This window comes from Coregonus lavaretus (genome assembly GCF_964263955.1).
Source record: "Coregonus lavaretus genome assembly, chromosome: 8".
NCBI classification, from domain to species: Eukaryota; Metazoa; Chordata; class Actinopteri; order Salmoniformes; family Salmonidae; genus Coregonus; species Coregonus lavaretus.
Window position 1 is genome coordinate 9,349,988 of NC_139995.1, and position 22,387 is coordinate 9,372,374.

At 44.4% G+C, this 22,387-nt stretch overlaps 1 protein-coding gene across 1 annotated transcript in view; it reads right to left on the reverse strand.

Annotated features, from left to right (window-relative positions):
• LOC311133489 (neuron navigator 1-like) overlaps nucleotides 1–22,387 on the reverse strand; it is a 130,990-nt gene that overhangs the window by 45,785 nt on the left and 62,818 nt on the right. The window contains exon 5 of the mRNA XM_084166977.1: nucleotides 4,395–4,536. Coding sequence (XP_084023103.1) covers nucleotides 4,395–4,536 — 142 coding nt within the window. The remainder of the gene's footprint in view (nucleotides 1–4,394; nucleotides 4,537–22,387) is intronic.

Genomic DNA, 22,387 nt, shown 5'->3' on the forward strand with positions numbered 1-22,387 from the left:
TGGATGAATGATGTTGCAGTGTTAAATAAAATTTTAAACATCACTTTGATTTCAAATGAGTGGGTAATGGGGCAGCCCATTGCCGTAAACAACTTTCAGTGGTGCACAATAACACATTGTCATGACTCTCCTTGGGTGAGGATCAAAGGCCTCACATCAGCTTGGCAAATGGCCGACAACAACCAGACCCTCTAACCCACTGCGCCGGTCTTGACACCTTAATACTGCCATAAATTAGAGATAGGAGAATCTATCTCTGGCATCCTAGTATGGTGAAAGGAATGTCCTTTGTTTCAGAGACTTTTGCCGCCCAAAAACTTCAACATCCAACAATGAACATTGGGACAATATATTTCAACATCCAAACATTGGGAATGATGAGAAATGGAATATGGAAAATTATTGTATATTTTGTGATGTCATTCAAAATGTTATAAAGGCGTTATAATGAAAACATTGTGACTTGAAGAGCTTTTACACTGTGGATATCAGGCTTACATCCTTTACCTTGGGTAGAAAATATCAAGGAGGAAGACAATGTTTTCGTGAAGATAGGAATGTGATTTTAGCTTTCTAACAAAATCATAGTGATAATAATACTTTTGCCTCGTAACTAGCCACGCCCGAGGGAGCTCAGACAGCATGTCAGTATGACGGAAACGCCCCTCTTTACCAAAGTGCATAAAGATTGAGATAAGAATTATCAGATCAGACTAGACGGACCTCAAGCTGCAGCTTTTGTCCATATTGGTTCCGACCCTGAAGATCAACACGAGGTGAAGACGACAAAGTTGCCTCCACTAACGATCAATGTTACGGCTGAGTAGCTGTTCTAAGTACTGTATCTAAGAAGGTGAATTTAAGTGGGACCATCCTTTTCCTCTCTTCAAACCATCGTCTATTACACTGCTCTCATCACCCCAAAATTAACACGGCTGATTAGTCGTCCTCAGAAGACCACTTCCAGAATGAATGAAAGTAAACAGACAACTAAGAAAAAGGACATTGTAACTTCCCGAGTGGCGCAGTGGTCTAAGGCACTGCATCGCAGTGCTATCTGTGCCACTAGAGATCCTGGTTCGAATCCAGGCTCTGTCGTAGCCGGCCACGTCCGGGAGACCCAAAAAAATGCAGGCGACCAAGTTACCACCTTGTCGGGCGGGGGATTGCACGATAAACCTGCAGGTAGACGCTGTGCCTCCCAGGAACCTCCCTGTCACAGGCTAAAACGGAGGCTATGGAAACATACGTCACCGAATCCCTGCGCCAGGGGTATATACGTCCCGCATCCTCAAGTTTCTTTTTTGTGAAGAAGAAAGATAGCGGTCTGCGCCCTTGCATTGTTTATCGACTACTGAACAAGGAGACAATACGATTGAGTTATCCTCTCCCCCTCATTCCTTCTGTGATCGAGTCAATGCATGGGGCGCGCTTCTGCACCAAATTAGATATCAGAGTGCGTACAACCTGGTTTGTATCCGAGAGGGGGATGAGTGGAAGACAGCATTCAGCACAACCTCGGGGCATTATGAATACCTGGTGGTGCCCTACGGTTTGATGAATGCTCCATCCGTCTTCCAGTCCTTTGTGAACGAGGTGTTTCGGGACATGCTTGGTCGTGGTGTAGTGGTCTACATCGATGACATTCTGGTATATTCCGCTACGTGCACCGAGCATGTGTCCCTGGTTCGCAAAGTGCTGGCCCGACTGTTGGAAAATGACCTTTATGCCAAGGCAGAGAAGTGTATGTTTTTCCAGCGGCCTGTCTCCTTCCTCGGATACCGCATTACCACCTCAGGTGTGGAGATGGAGGGAGATCACATTTCAGCCGTGCGTAATTGGCCGAGGTGCAGCGCTTTCTTGGCTTCGCCAACTACTATCAGAGGTTTATCCGAGGCTTTGGCAAGGTCGCAGCTCCCATTACATCTCTGTTGAAGGGTGGGCCGTCCCGGTTCCGTTGGTCTGCTGAGGCAGACAGGGCCTTCAGTAACCTGAGGGGTCTGTTCACCTCAGCCCTGGTACTGGCCGACCCTGATCCATCACTACCGTTCGTAGTGGAGGTGGATGCGTCCGAGGTAGGGATAGGCGCTGTCCTATCTAAACGCTCGGGCACGCCACCCAAGCTCCACCCCTGTGCCTTCTTCTCTAAGAAGCTCAGCCCGGCGGAGCAGAACTACGACGTTGGTGATCAGGAGCTGTTGGCTGTTGTCTGAGCCCTGACCGTGTGGAGGCATTGGCTCGAAGGGGCGAAACACCCTTTCCTCGTCTGGACGGACCACCGTAACCTGGTGTACATCCGGGCAGCGAGGAGGCTGAATCCTCGCCAGGACAGGTGGGCTCTATTCTTCACCCGGTTTGATTTCACACGATCATACATCCCGGGTACGAAGAACGTGAAGGCAGACGCATTGTTACGGCTGTATGACACAGAGGAGAGGCCCAGAGACAACACCCCCATACTCCCGGCCTCCTGCATTGTGGCGCCGGTAGTATGGGCGATGGACGCGGATATAGAGCAGGCGTTACGCACAGAGCCATCTCCACCTCAGTGTCCAGCTGGGCTGCAGTACGTGCCTGCTCTTATCCGTGATCATCTGATCTATCGGTCGTACAGTGTGCTGCCTGACTGGAAAGTACTGGTGGCCTACCTTGGCTAAGGACGTGAGGGTGTATCTCTCCTCCTGCTCAGTGTGCACCCAGAGTAAGGCACCTAGGCACCTCCCAGCGGGTAAGTTACAACCTTTACCAGTTCCACAACGACCATGGTCTCATCTGAGTGTTGATTTCCTGACTGATCTTCCCCTCTCCCAAGGTAACACCACCATCCTGGTCATTGTGGACCGCTTTTCCAAGGCCTGCTGCCTCCTTCTTCTGCCCAGTCTCCCCATGGCCCTGCAAACTGTGGAGGCCCTGTTTACACACGTCTTCCGGCACTACAGGGTACCAGAGGATATAGTGTCTGACCGAGGTCCAGAGTTCACATCCAAGGTCTGGAAGGCATTCATGGAACGTCTGGGGGTCTCGGTCAACCTGACCTCTGGTTTCCTCCCCGAGTCTAATAGGCAGGTGGAACAGGTGAATCAGGATGTGGGTAGGTTCCTGCGGTCCTACTGCCAGGACCGGCCGGAGGAGTGGTCGGTGTTCTTGCCATGGGCCGAATATGCCCAGAACTCTCTCCGTCACTCCTCCACTAACCTAACACCATTCCAATGTGTTTTAGGTTACCAACTGGTTCGTCCATCTCCAACGTGCCGTGCGTCGTCAGAAGGCCAACGCTGACCACCACCGCAGTGAGGCCCCGGTCTTCGTACCGGGTGATCGGGTCTGGCTCTCGACCCGGAATCTGCCCCTCCGCCTGCCCTGCCGGTAGCTGAGGCCGCGGTTTGTGGGTCCGTTCAAAGTCCTGAGGAGAATCAACGAGGTTACCTATAGGTTATTACTCCCCCCTGATTACCGTTTAACCCCTCGTTTCATGTGTCTCTCCTCACCATCCGGCTCGCCCTGCTCCGCGTCCTCCTGCTGGAGCTGCCCGTCAATGGGGGGGTAATGTCACGACTTCCTCCGAAGCTGCCTCCCCTCCTTGTTCGGGCAGCCTTCGGCGTTCGTCGTCACTGGCCATCTAGCCACTGCCGCTCCATACCTCATCATTCCATTTGTCTTGTCTTGTCAATTACACACACCTGGTTCATATTCCCCTCATTAGTACATGTATAAGTGTTCCCTCTGCCCCCTTGTCCTTGTGGGTGATTGTTTCATGTGAGATGAGTGTAGCTCGGTGGAGCTACCTGTACGTTGTATTGCCGGGGTATATTTTCCCCGTGTGCCTGTATTTGTTCCAGTGCACCTGTTTTGCGCACAGGACTGTTGACGCTATCCAGCGTAACTGTGTACTACGGAATAAACTCTGTATACTGTGATTTACATTCCTGCGCCTGACTCCTTCAAATCACACTCTCACACCCGTGGTGCCCCAAATTCCTAATGAGTTCATTTAATCTAGTAACACTTAAACTATTTCTGATTTAATGACATTGCAGTGTCTGTCATGTGAACTGCTTCTTTGGGACCCAAATGACTCAGGCAGATTTGACACGCATCTGCAGAGGGTGAATCAAAGACACAGGCAGGCAGGAGGACAGTGAGACGGGGCAATGGGTGCAATGTCAGTCTGAAATACTGATGTACACTTTTGAGGACAAAGGACTTATTTAACTGTGTTCTTCCATAACTCAAACAGAAACAAGTTGTTCCCTTAAATCTACTAGAGTATGATTTTCTCAAAATACCAGTATCTGCTTACTGTGTGTGTGTGCAGATAGTAGCCTCCATTGTTTGTAAACAGAAGTGCATAAACCTAGCTAAGGCTGTTGTGATTGAATGTGGCCTTTACTCACCATGACAGAGGAGTTGCGTCTGGAGCCGAGGGGTGTGGTGGGCAGGGAGTTGAGGGAGGAGCTGGCGTTGAACTCCTCAGAGCTGAGGTTGTCTACAGAGCCATCGCTGAGCCCACTGCTGATAGAGCTGCTCTCATCCCAACTGCAGAAAGAAGGGGTCAAAGGTTATAATAAAGCAGAGCATGGGACTGTAGAAAGGAATAGGTACTGTGTATTAACAGTTATAAAGTTATCTAAGAGTAACTGTGTAGTTACAGAGGAGGTTATTGAAGAAGAAGACAAAAGTAGGCCTAAATTGGCAACAGCTTTGACATGTCCATCTGTCCTCCTGAAGGGATACCATGGTAACTGCCAGAGGAAGTAGGGATCTCTAGCTACAAGCTGTTTGATCAGGCAAGGGATGCCTAGGTTACACAACACAGCTGCTTTGACTCTAACAACACAACTAGGAACTCTCTTTACTCTCTCTTGTGTGCATCACATCATCTTAATAACAAACTACAGCTCCATGAGTGGCACTTTGACTGAAGTTTCCTCAGCACGGGACGTGTCTGTTAAATCAAGTTGACAGGCCGAGGGTGGCAGTGGGTTGACAGGCAGCTTAGGGTCAAGGAGATGGGATGGCGTGTTCCAAGGAGTGATAGAAAAGAGGAGGTAGGGAATTAGAGGAGAAGGGGAAATCACAGTGACAGCTGCCTGAGGGTCTGGGCTGCCACCCTGCCGCCTGTCTGCTGGCCTGGTTCACCATGGAGAGGCCCCTACGTGAGAGGAGGGAGGGAGGGAGGGGGACAAGGATGAGCAGTCACAGTGTGGCACTGTAGCCCAGAAATCTGCTGCTCGCTCGCAAGAGAGCAAATAAAATTGTAGACCAAATGCATCCTCTGAATACATTTGAATAGGAAGTCATTTTAATCTCACACTCCGAATATACAGATCATTGCATACAATTTCATTTCAGGAGGGGTGGAGTATGTAGTCGAGAGGATTATTGTCACGTAAGGGTCAGAGCAGGACAAAACAGTATCGAATTTAAAGCAGAGACTTTTGAAATGGAGAGAAGAGGTTTTGAAGAGAGCTTTGTATGCCTTTATGGTTTCAATAGAAATATCTCCAGAGTGCTTAAGTATTTCTTAGATTTACATAATTATTATGCTACCTCTCATTAGTTTGGCAGGGGTAAGTAGCAATCAATTTTTTATCCGGACACACAAACGTGGCAGAGAGAAAATGTAGATACAGTAATAAGACCCTTGGAAAGCTGAGTCATTCCTAACTTCCCTTTCTGCCCCACTGAGTTGAAATTGTTGCTCTTTGTGGGTTTCTACTCTGCAGTTAGCAAGTCGATGGAACATGGAATAGCATATGTTACAAAAAAACACAGGGAGACAAAAATGGCCCATAAAAATGCTGAAGCAGAGGAGGCAATTGGACTTAAAGGGATACAGTGCATTCGGAAAGTATTCAGACCCCTTGACTTTTTCCACATTTTGTTACGTTACAGCCTTATTCAAAAAAGGATTACATAATTTTTTCCCCTCATCAATCTCCTCATCGAAATAATCCATAATCCAAAGTGAAAACAGGCTTTACATTTTTTGCTGAAATGTATAAAGAAATATCAACAAAATACCTTATTTACATAAGTATTCAGACCCTTTGCTATGAGAGTCCAAATTGAGCTCAGGTGCATCCTGTTTCCATTGATCATCCTTGAGATGTTTCTACAACGTGTCATTATGGGGTATTGTGTGTAGCTTGATGAGGGAAAAAAAACAATTTAATCAATTTTAGAATAATGTTGTAACGTAACAAAATGTGGAAAAAGTCAAGGGTTCTGAATGCTTTCCGAATGCACTGTATGTCAGAATGTATCTACTTTATCTACTTCCCCAGAGTCAGATGAATTTTTATGTCTCTGTGCCCAACATGAAGGAAGTTAGAGGTAGTTTCGCGAGCCAATGCTAACTAGCGTTAGCACAATGACTGGAAGTCTATGGGTATCTGCTAGTATGCTGGGGAACTACAAAGGGCCTCATTGCCAAAATCTCAAAGTATCCCTTTAATCACATGGCTATGGTTGAGTGAGTCCAAAAAAGGCCATTGGTTGAGACCTAGAATCTAACAGTCACTGGAATACTTCACTATATCATTTTGCACTCTGAAAATAACTGCAACCATAAATGTAAAGCATAATCATAACAGGAGAAAGTATATGACATGTTGTTATCAGCCATAAAATCAACTAAAGTGTACTAATCGTGCATTTCTCAGAAGAGCCAATCACCCTAAGTGACTACTTCAATCAACAAAGTAGTATCTTTATTTCCTATCCCTTAACAGGTAGACATAAAACAGACTTTCCATCAATCAAACACACACAGAACTGTTGGCCAACACAGAGACAGGGTGTTGAGTGATGTTTAATTTGTGGTTGTGGAGCTGAGAGTTTTAAGACTGATCTTTTGCTGGACTGCAGTGCTCTCCATAGGTAGTTGTCAAACACAACCCCCTCAGGATAGTTCGGGATTTTGGCAATTAAGGCAATTTTGGCCCTTTATCTACTTCCCCCGGGTCAGATGAACTTGTGGATACAATTTTTATGTATCCGAGTGCAGTTTGAAGGAAGTTGCTAGCGTCATTGCAATTGCTAACTCTAAATAAAACAGACTTTGGGGAAGTATATAAAGGGGCTTATCCCGAACTATACCTTTAAATAAGTCCTGTACCCAAACAGATAGTCCACAGAAATTACTGGCAATTATCAGTTAATATCCTTTCCAAAACTCTTAATAACATTTCAAGACTAGTACGAATGCATCCATCTGACCTATTAGTCACATGTCTAGCCAGCATTGAGAAAATACATATCGAAGAGTGAAAGATTGGGAGTTAATATATTTAATGCTAAGCAGAGTTTTGTGATGTGCGAAGGTTGAAATAGACTTCTTGGTCTATGGACTTTATACAGAGGACTGAGGTAAGCCGCATTTGTCGACACTCTAAGCAACAATGCTATAAACATTTAGTAGTCCGTGGTAGTCTTTTAACAACCACAAACCAGCAGGGATTTCATCACGTGGACTAGGACAAATAGCAGGCATCTCAGCTCACAGTAACAACACACTAACAAACTTGGCTTCTGATCCACCACCCTACCTTTTTTTGAAGGTATCTATGACCAACAGATGCATATCTGTATTCCCATTCATGTGAAATCCATAGATTAGGGCCTAATGAATTTATTTCAATTGACTTATATAAACTGTAACTCAGTAAAATCGTTGAAATTGTTGCATGTTGCGTTTCTATTTTTGTTCAGTGTATATAAAAAAAATTGGCTCAGAAAACTTGGCTAGCAAATAAAACCTTTGACCCGCGGGCCGCCAGTTGGGGAACCCTGCTGTAGTCTGTTGATATTGCAACATGTGTCTACTTTGCAGCTTACATTTCGGAAGTGAAATTCAGACAAGGAGGGTGGGAGGAACTGAACTATATACATACTTCATACATTGGGGTAGAAACTAGCCTTTTGTTTTCTGTGGCACTGCTCCAAGCTTACCGGCTGATTGATGCGTTAGTGCTATTATTTGAATTTCTGTCTCTGAGAAAATGTTTAGGTTTGAACGATTGAGGGAGGGGTTGGGTGGTGGGGGAAGAGGGGTGGTGGGAAAAATATGATCTACATTCTACACTGGGACCAGCTGTGTGCAACAAGATGACTCTTACTTATTGGACCCCAAAGCACGTCATTGTACGTAGCTTGCATGGCTACTAGACTATCTGACTGCTAGAAGACAACTTTCTCCATAATGCAGGGATATTAAACCTAACAATGATTTCACTTGATTCAATCAATCACAATAGATAAAAACATGTCTTATTGTGCAGAGAAATGTGATGAAGCACAAAAAAAGCCTTTTGCGCTATAATGATTTATTTCAACCATATTCATACAGCTGGGACTACAGAAACAAACAGCTGAATTGATCATGCAGAGAACGACAAAAGACAAACACTACCTTGAGACTTTGATGTCATTCCTACAAGGCTAATAAGTGGTCCATTTGGATAAGCATCCAGGCATCAAACCTAATAAAACAACATGGAGCTTTCTCCACACACACAGGGATACATGTCATCTGACCGGGTTTAAAACCACCGCTGCTGCATACTATTGGAGTGTCCCACTTTTGATGTGATTGTAATGTGACCTTGATGAAGTTCTTGACAAAGGTGTTGTCTAAAATGTATTATTTAGTACAATGTATTACTGCCTTAATTAATTTAAAAGGCTAATTAATGAACACTCATCCATCTTGTTGAAAGCCCAAACACCAGTCTACACTATTAGAGACCAGCTGCCACTGATGTTATCCAATTATAACTAACTATTTTATTACAGCTCGCTATTTACCAGGTAGTTACTTGTAGAACTTAAAGGCCGGATGCAGGGACCAGGTAGCCAGTCATGATTAAAGAGACAATTTTAACTTTTGACACAGTGCAAACATAACTAGGTTTGTAAAGCAGACATACACACAAACATGTGGGACGTGTTACCCTATAGATATTATGGAGTAGTAGAAGGGGCATTGACCATTCATGGTCAAGTCTTCGCACAAAACAGTATGCAACAACCAGACCTGTGCCAAATACTTTCAAATACTTTAGCTGTGCTTGATTTAGTTTGCCAAGTATATAGAACCGATGGAATAGTCCCAAAAGTGCAAACTCCAAGCTAAATCAAGCGCACCTTTCAACAGTATCTGTCCCTGGTCTGGTGACAACAACTATGTCTGGGGGAAAGAAGGCAGACAGCACAGCTAGGCAAAAATATAGTTTGTCACTCTTGGGAGCGCATACCTGTGGCTGAACGCTCAAGGAATCTTCAATTACCCAGATAGCTGTGGTACTGTTGCCACAATTCCATCATGGAGAGTGTTCTTTTGACCAATCCTATAATTGCTTGTGACAAACAAGTGCCAAGTCTGTATCTAACACGACCTCATTTGCCAGTCTAGATCTTTGCTTGATAAGAAAAATATTGAGTCACTTTGATGTAGCTCCATTTGAACAATTAACCCCCAGGTAGCCTAGAGATATACATCACTTTTTAGAAGAAATACTGAAAATGTCAGTATTTTGATTATATAGCCTATAAGCTAGTAATTGTAGCCAAACACTATTACATTAGCCAGAAAAAAGTATCAAGATTTTCCCATAGGAACGCTGCTGTGGATAGATAAAATAAACTGATGAGGGATCTATTCTTTTCAACATCAACACTTGAAACTCTGCATTTTAGTTGATTAATTTCAATAAAATAATTAAATTAACTTTTTTTACGAACTAAAATACACTATTTAAATGTATTTTCAATGTTTTTGTTGTTGTTGTTTTTTTACAGTAGCCAACCTAATTTTCATCATTTCATCCGGTAAGCTACAATGATACATTCTAAACATTTCCTTGTTCAACTCTTGAGTCAAACAAACTATTTTCAAATTCCACGTGTTCACTGTATTCAGAATAATTTACAGAGCTACAATACATTGTCTGACAGTGATACACGCGGATCTGTATCGCTGCAGATCTCTGCTTAGTGCTTACCTTGGACTCGGAGTAAAATGTATTGTCCTTTTCGCACAAGGCGCCGTCCGCTGACGCTGCGGCATCGGCGGCACTTTCCCAATTAGCACACGTCCGCTCATATTCGCGCAATTCTGACATCAAAGAGCATTTTTTAATTATTTCCCGTAACATCCATATAGCCTCAAGGAACGCTCAACGCTGCATTCAAATTCTGATATTCACTGCAACAACCTCCTATTCCCTGTTCGCCCAGTAAGGACTGCGAAACGGTTAGGAAACACCCCCTAAAAGTGACCCCCCTACTCTCCCTCTCCTGATGGCTAACATCTGTTGTTCAACTGTTCCCAAAACCGCGCATGTAACCCACATCATATCATCGACACCACCATTATAGCTACTTGAATAAACTAATTGTTCAATGACCCTGGAATTATTGCCCTCTTTAGGGTTATATGCATAATATGGAGATTACATGGCATATGACAAGATATTATGTTTAAGATTACAATGAGTTAAATGTACAGAGAAATAATAAGTACAACATTTGCAGAATTAATCTGGAAGTTAGGGGAAACCTTGCTTTGCTGTAGGCTATATATGTCAGCACTGCATCGGCTTAAAACATGCACATAGAGGATGTTATTTTTCAAATGTTCTCTCTGTATTGTTGGGAAGGCCCAACATACTGGCCCTCCTGTAGCTGATTTGGTAGAGCATGGCGCTTGCAACGCCAGGGTTGTGGGTTCGATTCCCACGGGGGCCCAGTATGAAAAATGGATGCGCTCACTAACAGTAAGTCGCTCTGGATAAGAGCGTCTGCTAAATGACTAAAATGTAAAAGGGCCCATAAGTAAGCATTTCACTGTTAGTCTACACCAGTTGTTTACAAAGCATGTGAAAAATAAAATTGGATTTGGAAAGCTAATCAATATAACCTAAACTATTCATATACTCTCTCTGGGCTGTCTCTCTTCTCTATGCTCCACCTCCTGCTAAGCTGAAGCATTGGAGCGATCATGGACACCGCCTCACTGTCTGCCTGTCTTCCAGGAGGCCAGCTTGACTGAGTGTCCTCCCTGCTTGACCTTCAGTCGGAGGACCACCAGGGAGGAGAAATGAAAACATAGAGAAGCAGCTAATGTTCACTTAGACTTAGAATATGAATAGACCAGTACACTACAACCATAAATACACCCATTGTGTTTCTGTAGCTAAATGCATATTGCTCCATATCCTATTCCTTTTAACTTAAGTTATAATAGTATTTACTTGCTGAGACCAGGGTGGAAAATAAGTCCTGGCATAGGCTGGGTTGACTATCCTACATTAACTCTGTGAACTGAATGACTCACAAGGCTTAGACAACCACAACATAATGTAACCGGGACCTCCAGCAGGGTATGAAGAACCTTGGAAAATGTTATTCTGGTTCCTCCCCTCATTAGTAACAGAGCGTTCTCACCGTGATGTCATCAGGTCAGAGGAGCATCCAACCACTCTGGGAGGTGCACTGTGTGAGCCAAGAAGGTTCATCCCCACCCACACCACACCAGACCAGCACATGTCTGAAGATTCAAGGCTAATTGGTTCAATCTAAATGGCACTGTAAATTGTCTGTGTGTCATGGGTCTGTACTGGCCTGATGGTCCAATGCATGGCAATGTTGAAAGAGTTGGCTAAAGCACATACTATCAAAGGGTATCGTGTCTCATGGCCAATGGCGGGGATAGCTAGGCTCAGGAGGCAAGATGATAGACAGCGTGAAGTACACATTTTAAAAGGGAATGTCCGACTGAATGTGATGATGGCCGTCTCAGGGCTCATCATCATGACATGGCCCAAGCTAGCTAGATATGTATGCATACAGCCTATTTACAAAAATGTTTCATTGTGACACCCTTTGAAATGTTACACATAGAAGGAACAAGAGTATGCCAATACTGTATATCTACCCTGATCCCAGACCCTCCAGACTGCTGCGTTCTCATTCTGTTTCACTTCACCTCATCACTTCATGTATCTGTGTAGCGAATCATTTATGTAAGCTCGCAAGATCAGGCTGGCTCGCGAGGCTAAGATTTATCTGCCATGGTAGTTCCTGAGTTGGGCCAGACCAAACAGCCAGTGATCTGTTATCAGCTAGCACCAGCCACACAACAGGCAATGGGAAGATTTCTGTCCGAAGAGAAAAACTAATGATATGCTCCAACCACATGGACTGCGGTGATGAAACCACAATAAAAGACTGTGGTGTCTTCCTGCATCTACTGATACTCATACCCTGATCTTTGATACAAATGATGTGGTAAACAATCGGTTGACAGTTTCCCTGTTGCCGTTTTTCTTTATTCAGTGAGAGAGCCACATCCCTTTCTCACCAATAACACCTGTAATTGAATTCAATTGAACTTCCATCATAATAACGATAATAACTGTATTTGTGAAGTGCTTTCGAACATAATGCTTAAAGTGAAAGCCATTCCCAGGAAACAGATTACCTGCCGCCTTTGAAATGGACTGCAGTATATCAGGCATGTATACAAATACTGTACACCCATGCTTTACATCTCCTGTCTCCTGTTTATGTGACCAACTCAGAGTGCTGCTAAACAAGCTGTCAACTATCCTAAATGTAACCTTTACTAAGCTGTAACTACTAATATAACCATTACCTACTGACCAAATGTCTTGTGTCTGAAACAACCTCTCCAAAATGTTTGCTAAGGTCACGACTCACCGTTCAAGAACATAGCAGTATCGGCTGGGATATGCGCAAGCTGTTTAAACACTGATTTCCACTGTCAGTGTGAATGACTGCGATAACTGCGTACTGCAGGCAACGGAGGTAACTCATAACATGTGCTGCACTCTCTTTGCTGTGGTTAACTGCTGTTGGCTGTACTGCTGCAGACAGACCAACAGGAAGCTGCTTTCATGCTCTGACCTTCATGGCTGTGGTCTTTATCTATCAGTATCTGTCAGCTCTTTCTGCTGGACCAGTTGAAAGGTAAAGAGCAAAGCTGTCTGGTCGGCTTAACATTTCTGCAAATCCATGTTTGATGTTTAGTTAAAATTGGTAGATATGCCCCTGCCTTTTATGTCTAAAAAGACAGCCATTTCTGTTGGTATAAATGAGAGGGGTGGAGGGATGGAGAGAGGGAGAGGAGGACAGGGGGATAGGAGACAGAGCTCTGCACCACCCTCTCTCAGAATGATTCTTAAATATGAATCCAGAATTGGAATTGGCTGAGGTAGTCCATAAAATCAGCTAAAATATTGATAGGTGCCAGCTGAGTCTCTTCATCTACATGGTATGAAATAAGGTAGGTATCCAGAGGCTGTTGTAGAAAGCTATATCCACTTTATAATCAGGACAGGTATGCACTGCTCTTTGACAGCACCTTTGATTACCCAGTGGAACACCAACTTAGAAAATCAATCAATGACTCCCAATGCTAATGGTGTAATTACACAATCCTTCCAGCAGAAGGCACAATGAGCCCAGAGTGAGGGAGCTCGCTATGGCATGGACAATGGCTAGGATTGGCAGAATGACTTGGGTGTCATTGCTGCATTTGTCGGCAGCTGGTGCCTGACCAGTACAGTCTTTATTTTGCATTTTGTACATTGTATTCTATTTGTGCACACTTTGTCCACATACTTTTATTAATCAATTTATATTCAAGAACTGTATCATGGAACGTGGAGAATTACTCTGAAGTAATGCATTATAGATGCATTATTAAGGTGACTAAGCAGCTCTCTGAGTATCAAGCTCAGTGTCCACTGGCACACCCTGCACTTTATCCTCTTATTCAATCAGTACATGAAAAAGAGAGACAGCGCTGCACTGCTCCAGTAGAGCTCTAATCTTACAGTTATTTCGATTTGTATTGAGCTTAACCCTGGCAAAGCTAACAGGATTGTGCTGCCATCAGCAGCAAGGCAAGGTGATACAACACAGTAGCTCCAGTAACACTAGCAGTAAAACAGTAATGGCTCTGAGATGCATCGGTGAGTCAATCTGAGACTGGAGCTCTGTATGTCCATGTGGAAATGGACTCCCTCTGATCGTTGGGCTGGAAAACATCAGCCAGACTAGACTTCAGACAGGACAGGAGGGTTCCCTTACTAAACATTACATCACAGAGGCACACCAGGACACCTAGCCCTGATATGGTTGTAATGGAGCCTGCTGCCGTGAGTGATGACATGACATCATTGACATGATACAGAGACGTTCACATGACCCCAGGGCTACGGTCATATAATTACAGTGAGGGAAAAAAGTATTTGATCCCCTGCTGATTTTGTATGTTTGCCCACTGACAAAGAAATTATCAGTCTATAATTTTAATGGTAGGTTTATTTGAACAGTGAGAGACAGAAGAACAACAAAAAAATCCAAAAAAACGAATGTCAAAAAGGTTATAAATTGATTTGCATTTTAATGAGGGAAATAAGTATTTGACCCCCTCTCAATCAGAAAGATTGCTCCCAGGTTTATTTTATACAGGTAACGAGCTGAGATTAGGAGCACACTCTTAAAGGGAGTGCTCCTAATATCAGTTTGTTACCTGTATAAAAGACACCTGTCCACAGAAGCAATCAATCAATCAGATTCCAAACTCTCCACTATGGCCAAGACCAAAGAGCTCCCCAAGGATGTCAGGGACAAGATTATAGACCTACACAAGGCTGGAATGGGCTACAAGACCATCACCAAGCAGCTTGGAGAGAAGGTGACAACAGTTGTTGCGATTATTTGCAAATGGGAGAAACACAAAATAACTGTCAATCTCCCTCGGCCTGTGGCTCAATGCAAGATCTCACCTCGTGGAGTTGCAATGATCATGAGAACGGTGAGGAGTCAGCCCAGAACTACACGGGAGGATCTTGTCAATGATCTCAAGGCAGCTGGGACCATAGTCACCAAGAAAACAATTGGTAACACACTACGCCGTGAAGGACTGAAATCCTGCAGTGCCCGCAAGGTCCCCCTGCTCAAGAAAGCACATATACAGGGCCATCTGAAGTTTGCCAATGAACATCTGAATGATTCAGAGGAGAACTGGGTGAAAGTGTTGTGGTCAGATGAGACCAAAATTGAGCTCTTTGGCATCAACTCAACTCGCCGTGTTTGGAGGAGGAAGAATGCTGCCTATGACCCCAAGAACACCATCCCCACCGTCAAACATGGAGGTGGAAACATTATGCTTTGGGGGTGTTTTTCTGCTAAGGGGACAAGACAACTTCACTGCATCAAAGGGACGATGGACGGGGCCATGTACCGTCAAATCTTGGGTGAGAACCTCCTTCCCTCAGCCAGGGCATTGAAAATGGGTCGTGGATGGGTATTCCAGCATGACAATGACCCAAAACACACGGCCAAGGCAACAAAGGAGTGGCTCAAGAAGAAGCACATTAAGGTCCTGGAGTGGCCTAGCCAGTCTCCAGACCTTAATCCCATAGAAAATCTGTGGAGGGAGCTGTAGGTTTGAGTTGCCAAACGTCAGCCTCGAAACCTTAACGACTTGGAGAAGATCTGCAAAGAGGAGTTGAACAAAATCCCTCCTGAGATGTGTGCAAACCTGGTGGCCAACTACAAGAAACGTCTGACCTCTGATTGCCAACAAGGGTTTTGCTACCAAGTACTAAGTGATGTTTTGCAGAGGGATCAAATACTTATTTCCCTTATTTAAAATACAAAGCAATTTATAACATTTTTGACATGCGTTTTTCTGGATTATTTTGTTGTTATTCTGTCTCTCACTGTTCAAATAAACCTACCATTAAAATAATAGACTGATCATGTCTTTGTCAGTGGGCAAACATACAAAATCAGCAGGGGATCAAATATTTTTTTCCCTCACTGTAATTACTGGTCCGTTTATCAGACATGCATGTGGAGGTGATACTGTAGTGGTGGTCTTCTTGATTCTGTCTTTTACTATTGACCCCTCCAGTGATATAGGCCTCCCATATTGCCCACATATGTGTGTCACACTCTGTGTGTGTGTGTGTGTGTGTGTGTGTGTGTGTGTAAGGGGAGGGCCTCCTCTGTTCACATGTGGCCCCAGACCCCTCCCGGCCCCAGGGGTAGAGTGATCCCCGCCCTCTTCACCTTACCCCTATACCTATCTACCTTTATCGATCCAGTATCCCTGCACATTGTAAATATGGTACTGGAACTGACCCTGTATATACTATGCTTACTTACTTTATCGTGTTCTTCTTATTTCTTATTTTTATATCTTGTGTGTTTTTGTTCTACCTTGTTCTTTTTAGTATTACATTGTTATTGATTACTGCATTGTTGGGGTTAGAGCTTGCAAGTAAGGCATTTCACTGTACTTGTGCATGTGACATTAAAACTTGAAACTTGAGCCATGGCCCATAAAGGGCTGACCCCGAGCAGTGGTCCTACTAAACCGTAATCCCTGCAGGGCTTTTGGAGGGTCCGGCCAAGCAGGCCCAGACCTAATCACTCTGCACATGGCTTTATGTGGGTCAGGAAAGCACTTTGCTAGGCTGGTCAGGAAAGCCAAGCAAGGACTGACTGTGGAGTAGAGTCCAATGTATGCAGGAAAGGGAAATTGAAGGCAGACTGTTCCCTTCTTTGTGGACCAGTATTAGATGACTAGGGGCAAATACTGTACTGTATGTATTCAAGTATGGGTGTGTTGATGTGCAGTTTCCATTAGAATGACCCATAGTGTAAATGGTTACAGAGACAGAGAGAGAGAGAGAGAGAGAGAGAGAGAGAGAGAGAGAGAGAGAGAGAGAGAGAGAGAGAGAGAGAGAGAGAGAGAGAGAGAGAGAGAGAGAGAGAGAGAGAGAGAGAGAGAGAGAGAGAGAGAGAGAGAGAGAGAGAGAGAGAGACACATGCTCACGCCTGGTGGGGCAATACTCGGAGCAGCTCGATTTCCTAGCATGTGCAAAGCTTTTTCACCGTTGCCATGGAAATTACATTACCAGAAGAGCAAACTGAAATGATGGATTAGCTAACATGAAGGAATCCATTATTTGTCTTAACTGGGTAATACGTAGAACATACTTAATATACATCTCTTTGGTCAGATTCTGAATAGTGCTGCATTTTAAACAGCATTATGCATACTGAATGGTAATCTAACTGAGCATTGTGTTGCTCAATTTATTCATCAGAAACAATACTTATTATGGAAAGAGAGTGATTACATTCTAATGACCCCAATTCAAATGTAATGACCACTTGCAAGTCGTTGTGCTGTAATCATTGATAGCTGATCTGAAACCATCAAAAGTATGTCTGCCATGGAGGAATTCAGAGGGGAGTTCTAACAATAGGTACAAGCCACAGACATCCATTGCCAAGTCTCCCACTACACCATTACATGTTTGGATGCAGAGCAATCTTCTTAATAGGTAAATATGAAGCAATTTCATCCTCCAAACACACACACACATAACTACACACACGTGCATGCATACACACACCCTCACTACAGCACACTGACACACCACGCACAGCCCGTCAGTGGGTCAGAGGAGGAGGGTTGCCATAGCAGCATATCCCGATCCATGTGCCGCATGATAAGAGGCGTGTTGCTGCACCTTTCCTTTCCTTTTCCCTACACTGGTTAGAACACTGTTCACCGCACACACACACACACAGTCCACCACCCCTGTACCACCATTTTCCCACATACATTACATTCCCTAACCTTGCCGCACAGTGGAAAGAAGGGGGCTATAGATAGCCTTGTACTTAGCCTACTACAGTACCCCCATTCCACACGATAATGTAGGCTACTCAGTGATGCCTGTAGGCACTTCCATAATCGATACCTCAGCGTGCAGTCAAGTGCTTTATAGCTGGTTCTGTAAACAGGGCAGAATCTGAATCCCAAAAAAATTCAGAGTAATTTGTTTTCTGTCTGAGAGTCTAAATAAGGTTTCAGTAATGCTTTGAGTTAATCAACGTCAGCCAGGAAAAGACAGTAAATCCCTTGGTTGCGATAAACAGAGAGCATTCTATGTGGGCCTCATTTAGCAAAGTTCCATGTTTGCATGTCCTTTTTAAACCATTAGACATTTTACATTTGCATTTTAGTCATTTAGCAGACGCTCTTATCCAAAATGAGTGCATGCATTTTTCATACTGGCCCCCCGTGGGAATCGAACCCACAACCCAGGCGTTGCAAGCACCATGCTCTACCAACTGAGCTACAGGAGGCCTCTAATAGACCATTCGCTCCATCAATCAAAGAGCGAATTACAAAACAGATTATTCTCCTGTGAAACGACGGGATTGGACATGAGAAAGTAGCTATCAGGCTGCAACAGAACGCTGATGCCGCAACTCGATGGGTCCAAGTGTGTAACCATAGTTGACGGGTGAAACACTTAATTCTACATTTGTAAAGTTGGCACTGAATAGTGGGACATTTATAATTTCTCTATCAGGTATTGTGATGCGTGTGATAGAAGGAGTCAGGCGCAGGAGAGTAATATGCATCCGAAGAGTTTATTCCGTCGATAAACAGTTGCTCAAGCATGCGACAACAAAACTCAGGCACAGGGGAAAATACTACCCTGGCAACAACAAGGTAAGGGTAGCTCAACCGAGCTACACACAGCTCACTACAAACAATCACCCACACAGACAAGGAAGCAGAGGGAACACTTATACAATGACTAATTGGGGATAAGGACCAGGTGTGTGTGATCAATTAGACAAGACAAGTGGAGTGATGATAAACGGATCGGCAGCAGCTAGTAAGCCGGTGACGACGAACGCCGAAACCTGCCCGAACAAGGAGGGGAGGCAGCTTCGGCGGAAGTCGTGACAGGTATGGCAAATCTAAACTATATTCAGTAACATAATTATTACAGTAATGTCATTTTTACAGTAATATCATTATTACAGTAATGTTATTATTACAGTAATGTTATTATTACTCCTAACCCAATGTGTGGAATATGATGCAGGGAGACCAAGACATGTAGAAAGTGGTTAAAATGGATGCCAATGTAACACTATGATACTGGTGATGGTTATCCTCCATCATTATGTGGTGTGAAGAGTGTAACTACAGAAAACTATGATTCTGGCATTATGACATAAAGACATTATGATTCTACCAAACAGATTCCAACAGACTTAGTAAAGGGAACACATCACATGGTACATTACCCTTAACCCATTCCTCAAAAAATGGGGCCTAGTCAGAACATTCAAATGGAAATGTATTTTGAAGAACATACATTATTCTCTGTCATGGGGAGTAAGCAATAGAGCCTGTCAGCTCTATGCATCATATTTCTATCTAAACATTTCACCCTTTCTGAACACACCACATTGTGTCACAACCCTCCCCTTCCATCTCTCTCTGTCGTCATCACTCAGAGGAATGTCATCCCTCTCTAGGTACCCGAGTTACCCCAGCACACAGTATAGCATAGACCAGCTGTGGATATCACACACAGCCCTCAGTCCCTACATGACTATGTGTTTTGATGTTGTTAATGTAGCAATATTATCAATAGCCATTAGGCCACCAACAATATGCTGCAGGTTCAATTCACTCCATAGAACACAAACCCCAGAGAGACCATACACAGTGGCTTGTTCTAAAAGTGTTGTAACGAGCAAAGATTAGAGCATCTGGTTTGATAACACGTGTGACAAATTGCCTCAATTAAGTCAACGATTTAACATAACAGCCAACCAGGAATCAGAATACAGAGCCATCCGAATTATAGATGTGGCTATTATATTACACTACAGGACCAATTTAGCTCAACATTCCCATTTTACCCATGGCAGTCAAACCTTCCTTCATATATGCTTGACATTAAACTATGGCTTCCACTCAGATAAAGTGTATTAGGGATGATGGTGAATAAGCTGGAGAAATGCTCCTTCTCCCCACAGTCACACTGGAGCTAGTTGCTATGGAGATGCAGGAGGGGCTTGCAGAAATTATCTATTTTCAAGAGACGGTAGATGCTAATGTTTTCCAATGAGCTGAAATGTGTGTGTGTGTGTATGTGTGTGTGTGTGTGTTTGTTTGTGCGTGTGCATTCGTGTGTGTGTGGAGTGCTGTCAGAATCATGGATTATTTTCGCATTGACTGTACGTACAGTAGCTCTCAGATGAAATGAATGAATGGTTGCCAACAAGGACACTGTTACTAAAAATGCAAATGTATTCAGAAGTAAGATGAGATATGTAGTATAGGGGGAAAGTAGAGCATGAGCCGTCTCTTCCATTTTTAAGACCTGGATTAGCCTAGCTGCATACCGGTAGTTATTCATACTATATAACTCTATAATAGATTAGCCATTTGATGGTCAGTAACACAGCACTATTCCTATGAGAATGAGGGGTTAATCCGAATCAAGGACATTTCCCGCTGAACTCAAAGACAACACATCCGCACAGTATGTATCATGAAGGCTTTTCAAGCGGTTTTCGCATTCAAGCACAAGAATGTATCGAAGGTCATACTGCAATTACAGTGCCTTCAAAAAGTATTCATACCCTTTGACTTTTTCCAAATTTTGTTGTGTTACAGCCTGAATTTAAAATGGATTAAATTGAGATTTTACACACAATACCCCATAATGTCAAAGTGGAATTATGTTTTTAGATGTATTTACAAATTAATTACAAATGAAAAGCTGAAGTGACTTGAGTCAATAAGTATTCAATCCCTTTGTTATGGCAAGCCTAAATAAGTGCAGGTGTAAAGATTTGCTTAGCAAGTCACATAATAACTTGCATGGACTCACTGTGCAATAATAGTTTTTAACATCATTTTTGAATGGCTATCTCATCTCTGTACCCCACACATACAATCATTGGAGGCTCCTCAGAGGAGGAAGAGGAGGACCATCTTCAGTGAATTTCATAAAAAAAGGTGAAACATTACAAAAATTATCCTTTTTAGATAAAACTATACTAAATGTATTCACGTCAACAAATTGATTAAAACACACTGTTTTGCAATGAAGGTCTACAGTAGCCTCTGCAGCACTCTGTAGGGTAGCCCCCTGGTGTAGCCGGAGGACAGCTAGCTTCTGTCCTCCTCTGGGTACATTGACTCAATACAAAACCTAGGAGGCTCATGGTTCTCACCCCCTTCCATAGACTTACAGTAATTATGACAACTTCCGGAGGACGTCCTCCAACCTATCAGAGCTCTTGCAGCATGAACTGACATGTTGTCCACCAAATCAAAGAATCAGAGAATGAATCTAGTACTGAAAGCATAAGCTACTGTCACGCCCTGACTCAGGGGACGCTTAAATGTTGAGTCAGGGTGTGTATATTCTTTGTTGTGCGTTTTCTATGTTATATATTCTAGTATGTGTGGATCTATGTTGGCCGGTGTGGTTCCCAATCAGAGGCAGCTTTCGCTTGTTGTCTCTGATTGGGGACCATACTTAAGCAGCCTATTGGCACAGTCTAGTTGTGGGATCTTGTTCCGTGTAAGGTATGTTTTGTGTTCTACCTTGGACTTCACGTTTCATGTAGTTTGTTGTTTTGTCGTGTTGTTTATTAAGTTAAAATAAACATGTACGCATATCACGCTGCGCCTTGGTCCGTCCCGTCCTTCAACGAACGTGACAGAAGATCCCACCAGACCTGGACCAAGCAGTGTGCCGAGGAGGAGCAGAGAGGATGGACTTGGCAGGAGACAAGAGAGGATCTGGCAAGGCAGATGGAGGCCCTGAAAGGGATCAGGGTGGAGAGGCAACCCCAATAACATTTTTTTTTGGGGGGGGGGCACACGGTGTGGACGACGAGGCAGCAGGAGGCCGCGACAGGGCGGATCTGCTGGTTAGGAGAGGAGGCCACCATATTACGGGGGCTATTGGTTCAGAGGGAGCAGGAGGTATTCGGTCAGAGGGAGGCGCTACAGGAGGCTAGAAGGGAGAAGGAAGGTGTAGAGGCACGGCGAGAGGAGCTGGTTAGGCAGCAGAAGGAGCGGGGGTTAATAAAGGAACTCAGTCCTACTCCTCGCACCAAGGAAGTGGTGCGTGTTCCCAGTATGGCCGGCCCGTTCCTGCTTCCCGCACCAAGCCTGTGGTGCGCGTCGCCAGCCCTGCCCGGCCTGTTCCTGCTCCTCGCACCAAGCCAGTGGTGCGCGTCGCCAGCCCGGCCCGGCCTGTTCCTGCTCCGCGCACCAAGCCAGTGGTGCGCGTCACCAGTCCGGCCCGGCCCGCTCCTGCCCCTCGCACCAAGCCAGTGGTGCGTGTTCCTAGTCCGGTCCGGCCCGTGCCTGCTCCTCGCACCAGACCAGTGGTGCGTTTGTCCAGTCCGGCACGGCCCGTGCCCGTTCCACCGGTGCCTGGTCCGGCACCGGTCAGCTGCTCCACTCCGGAGCCAGAGCAGTCCGCTCCACCGGTGC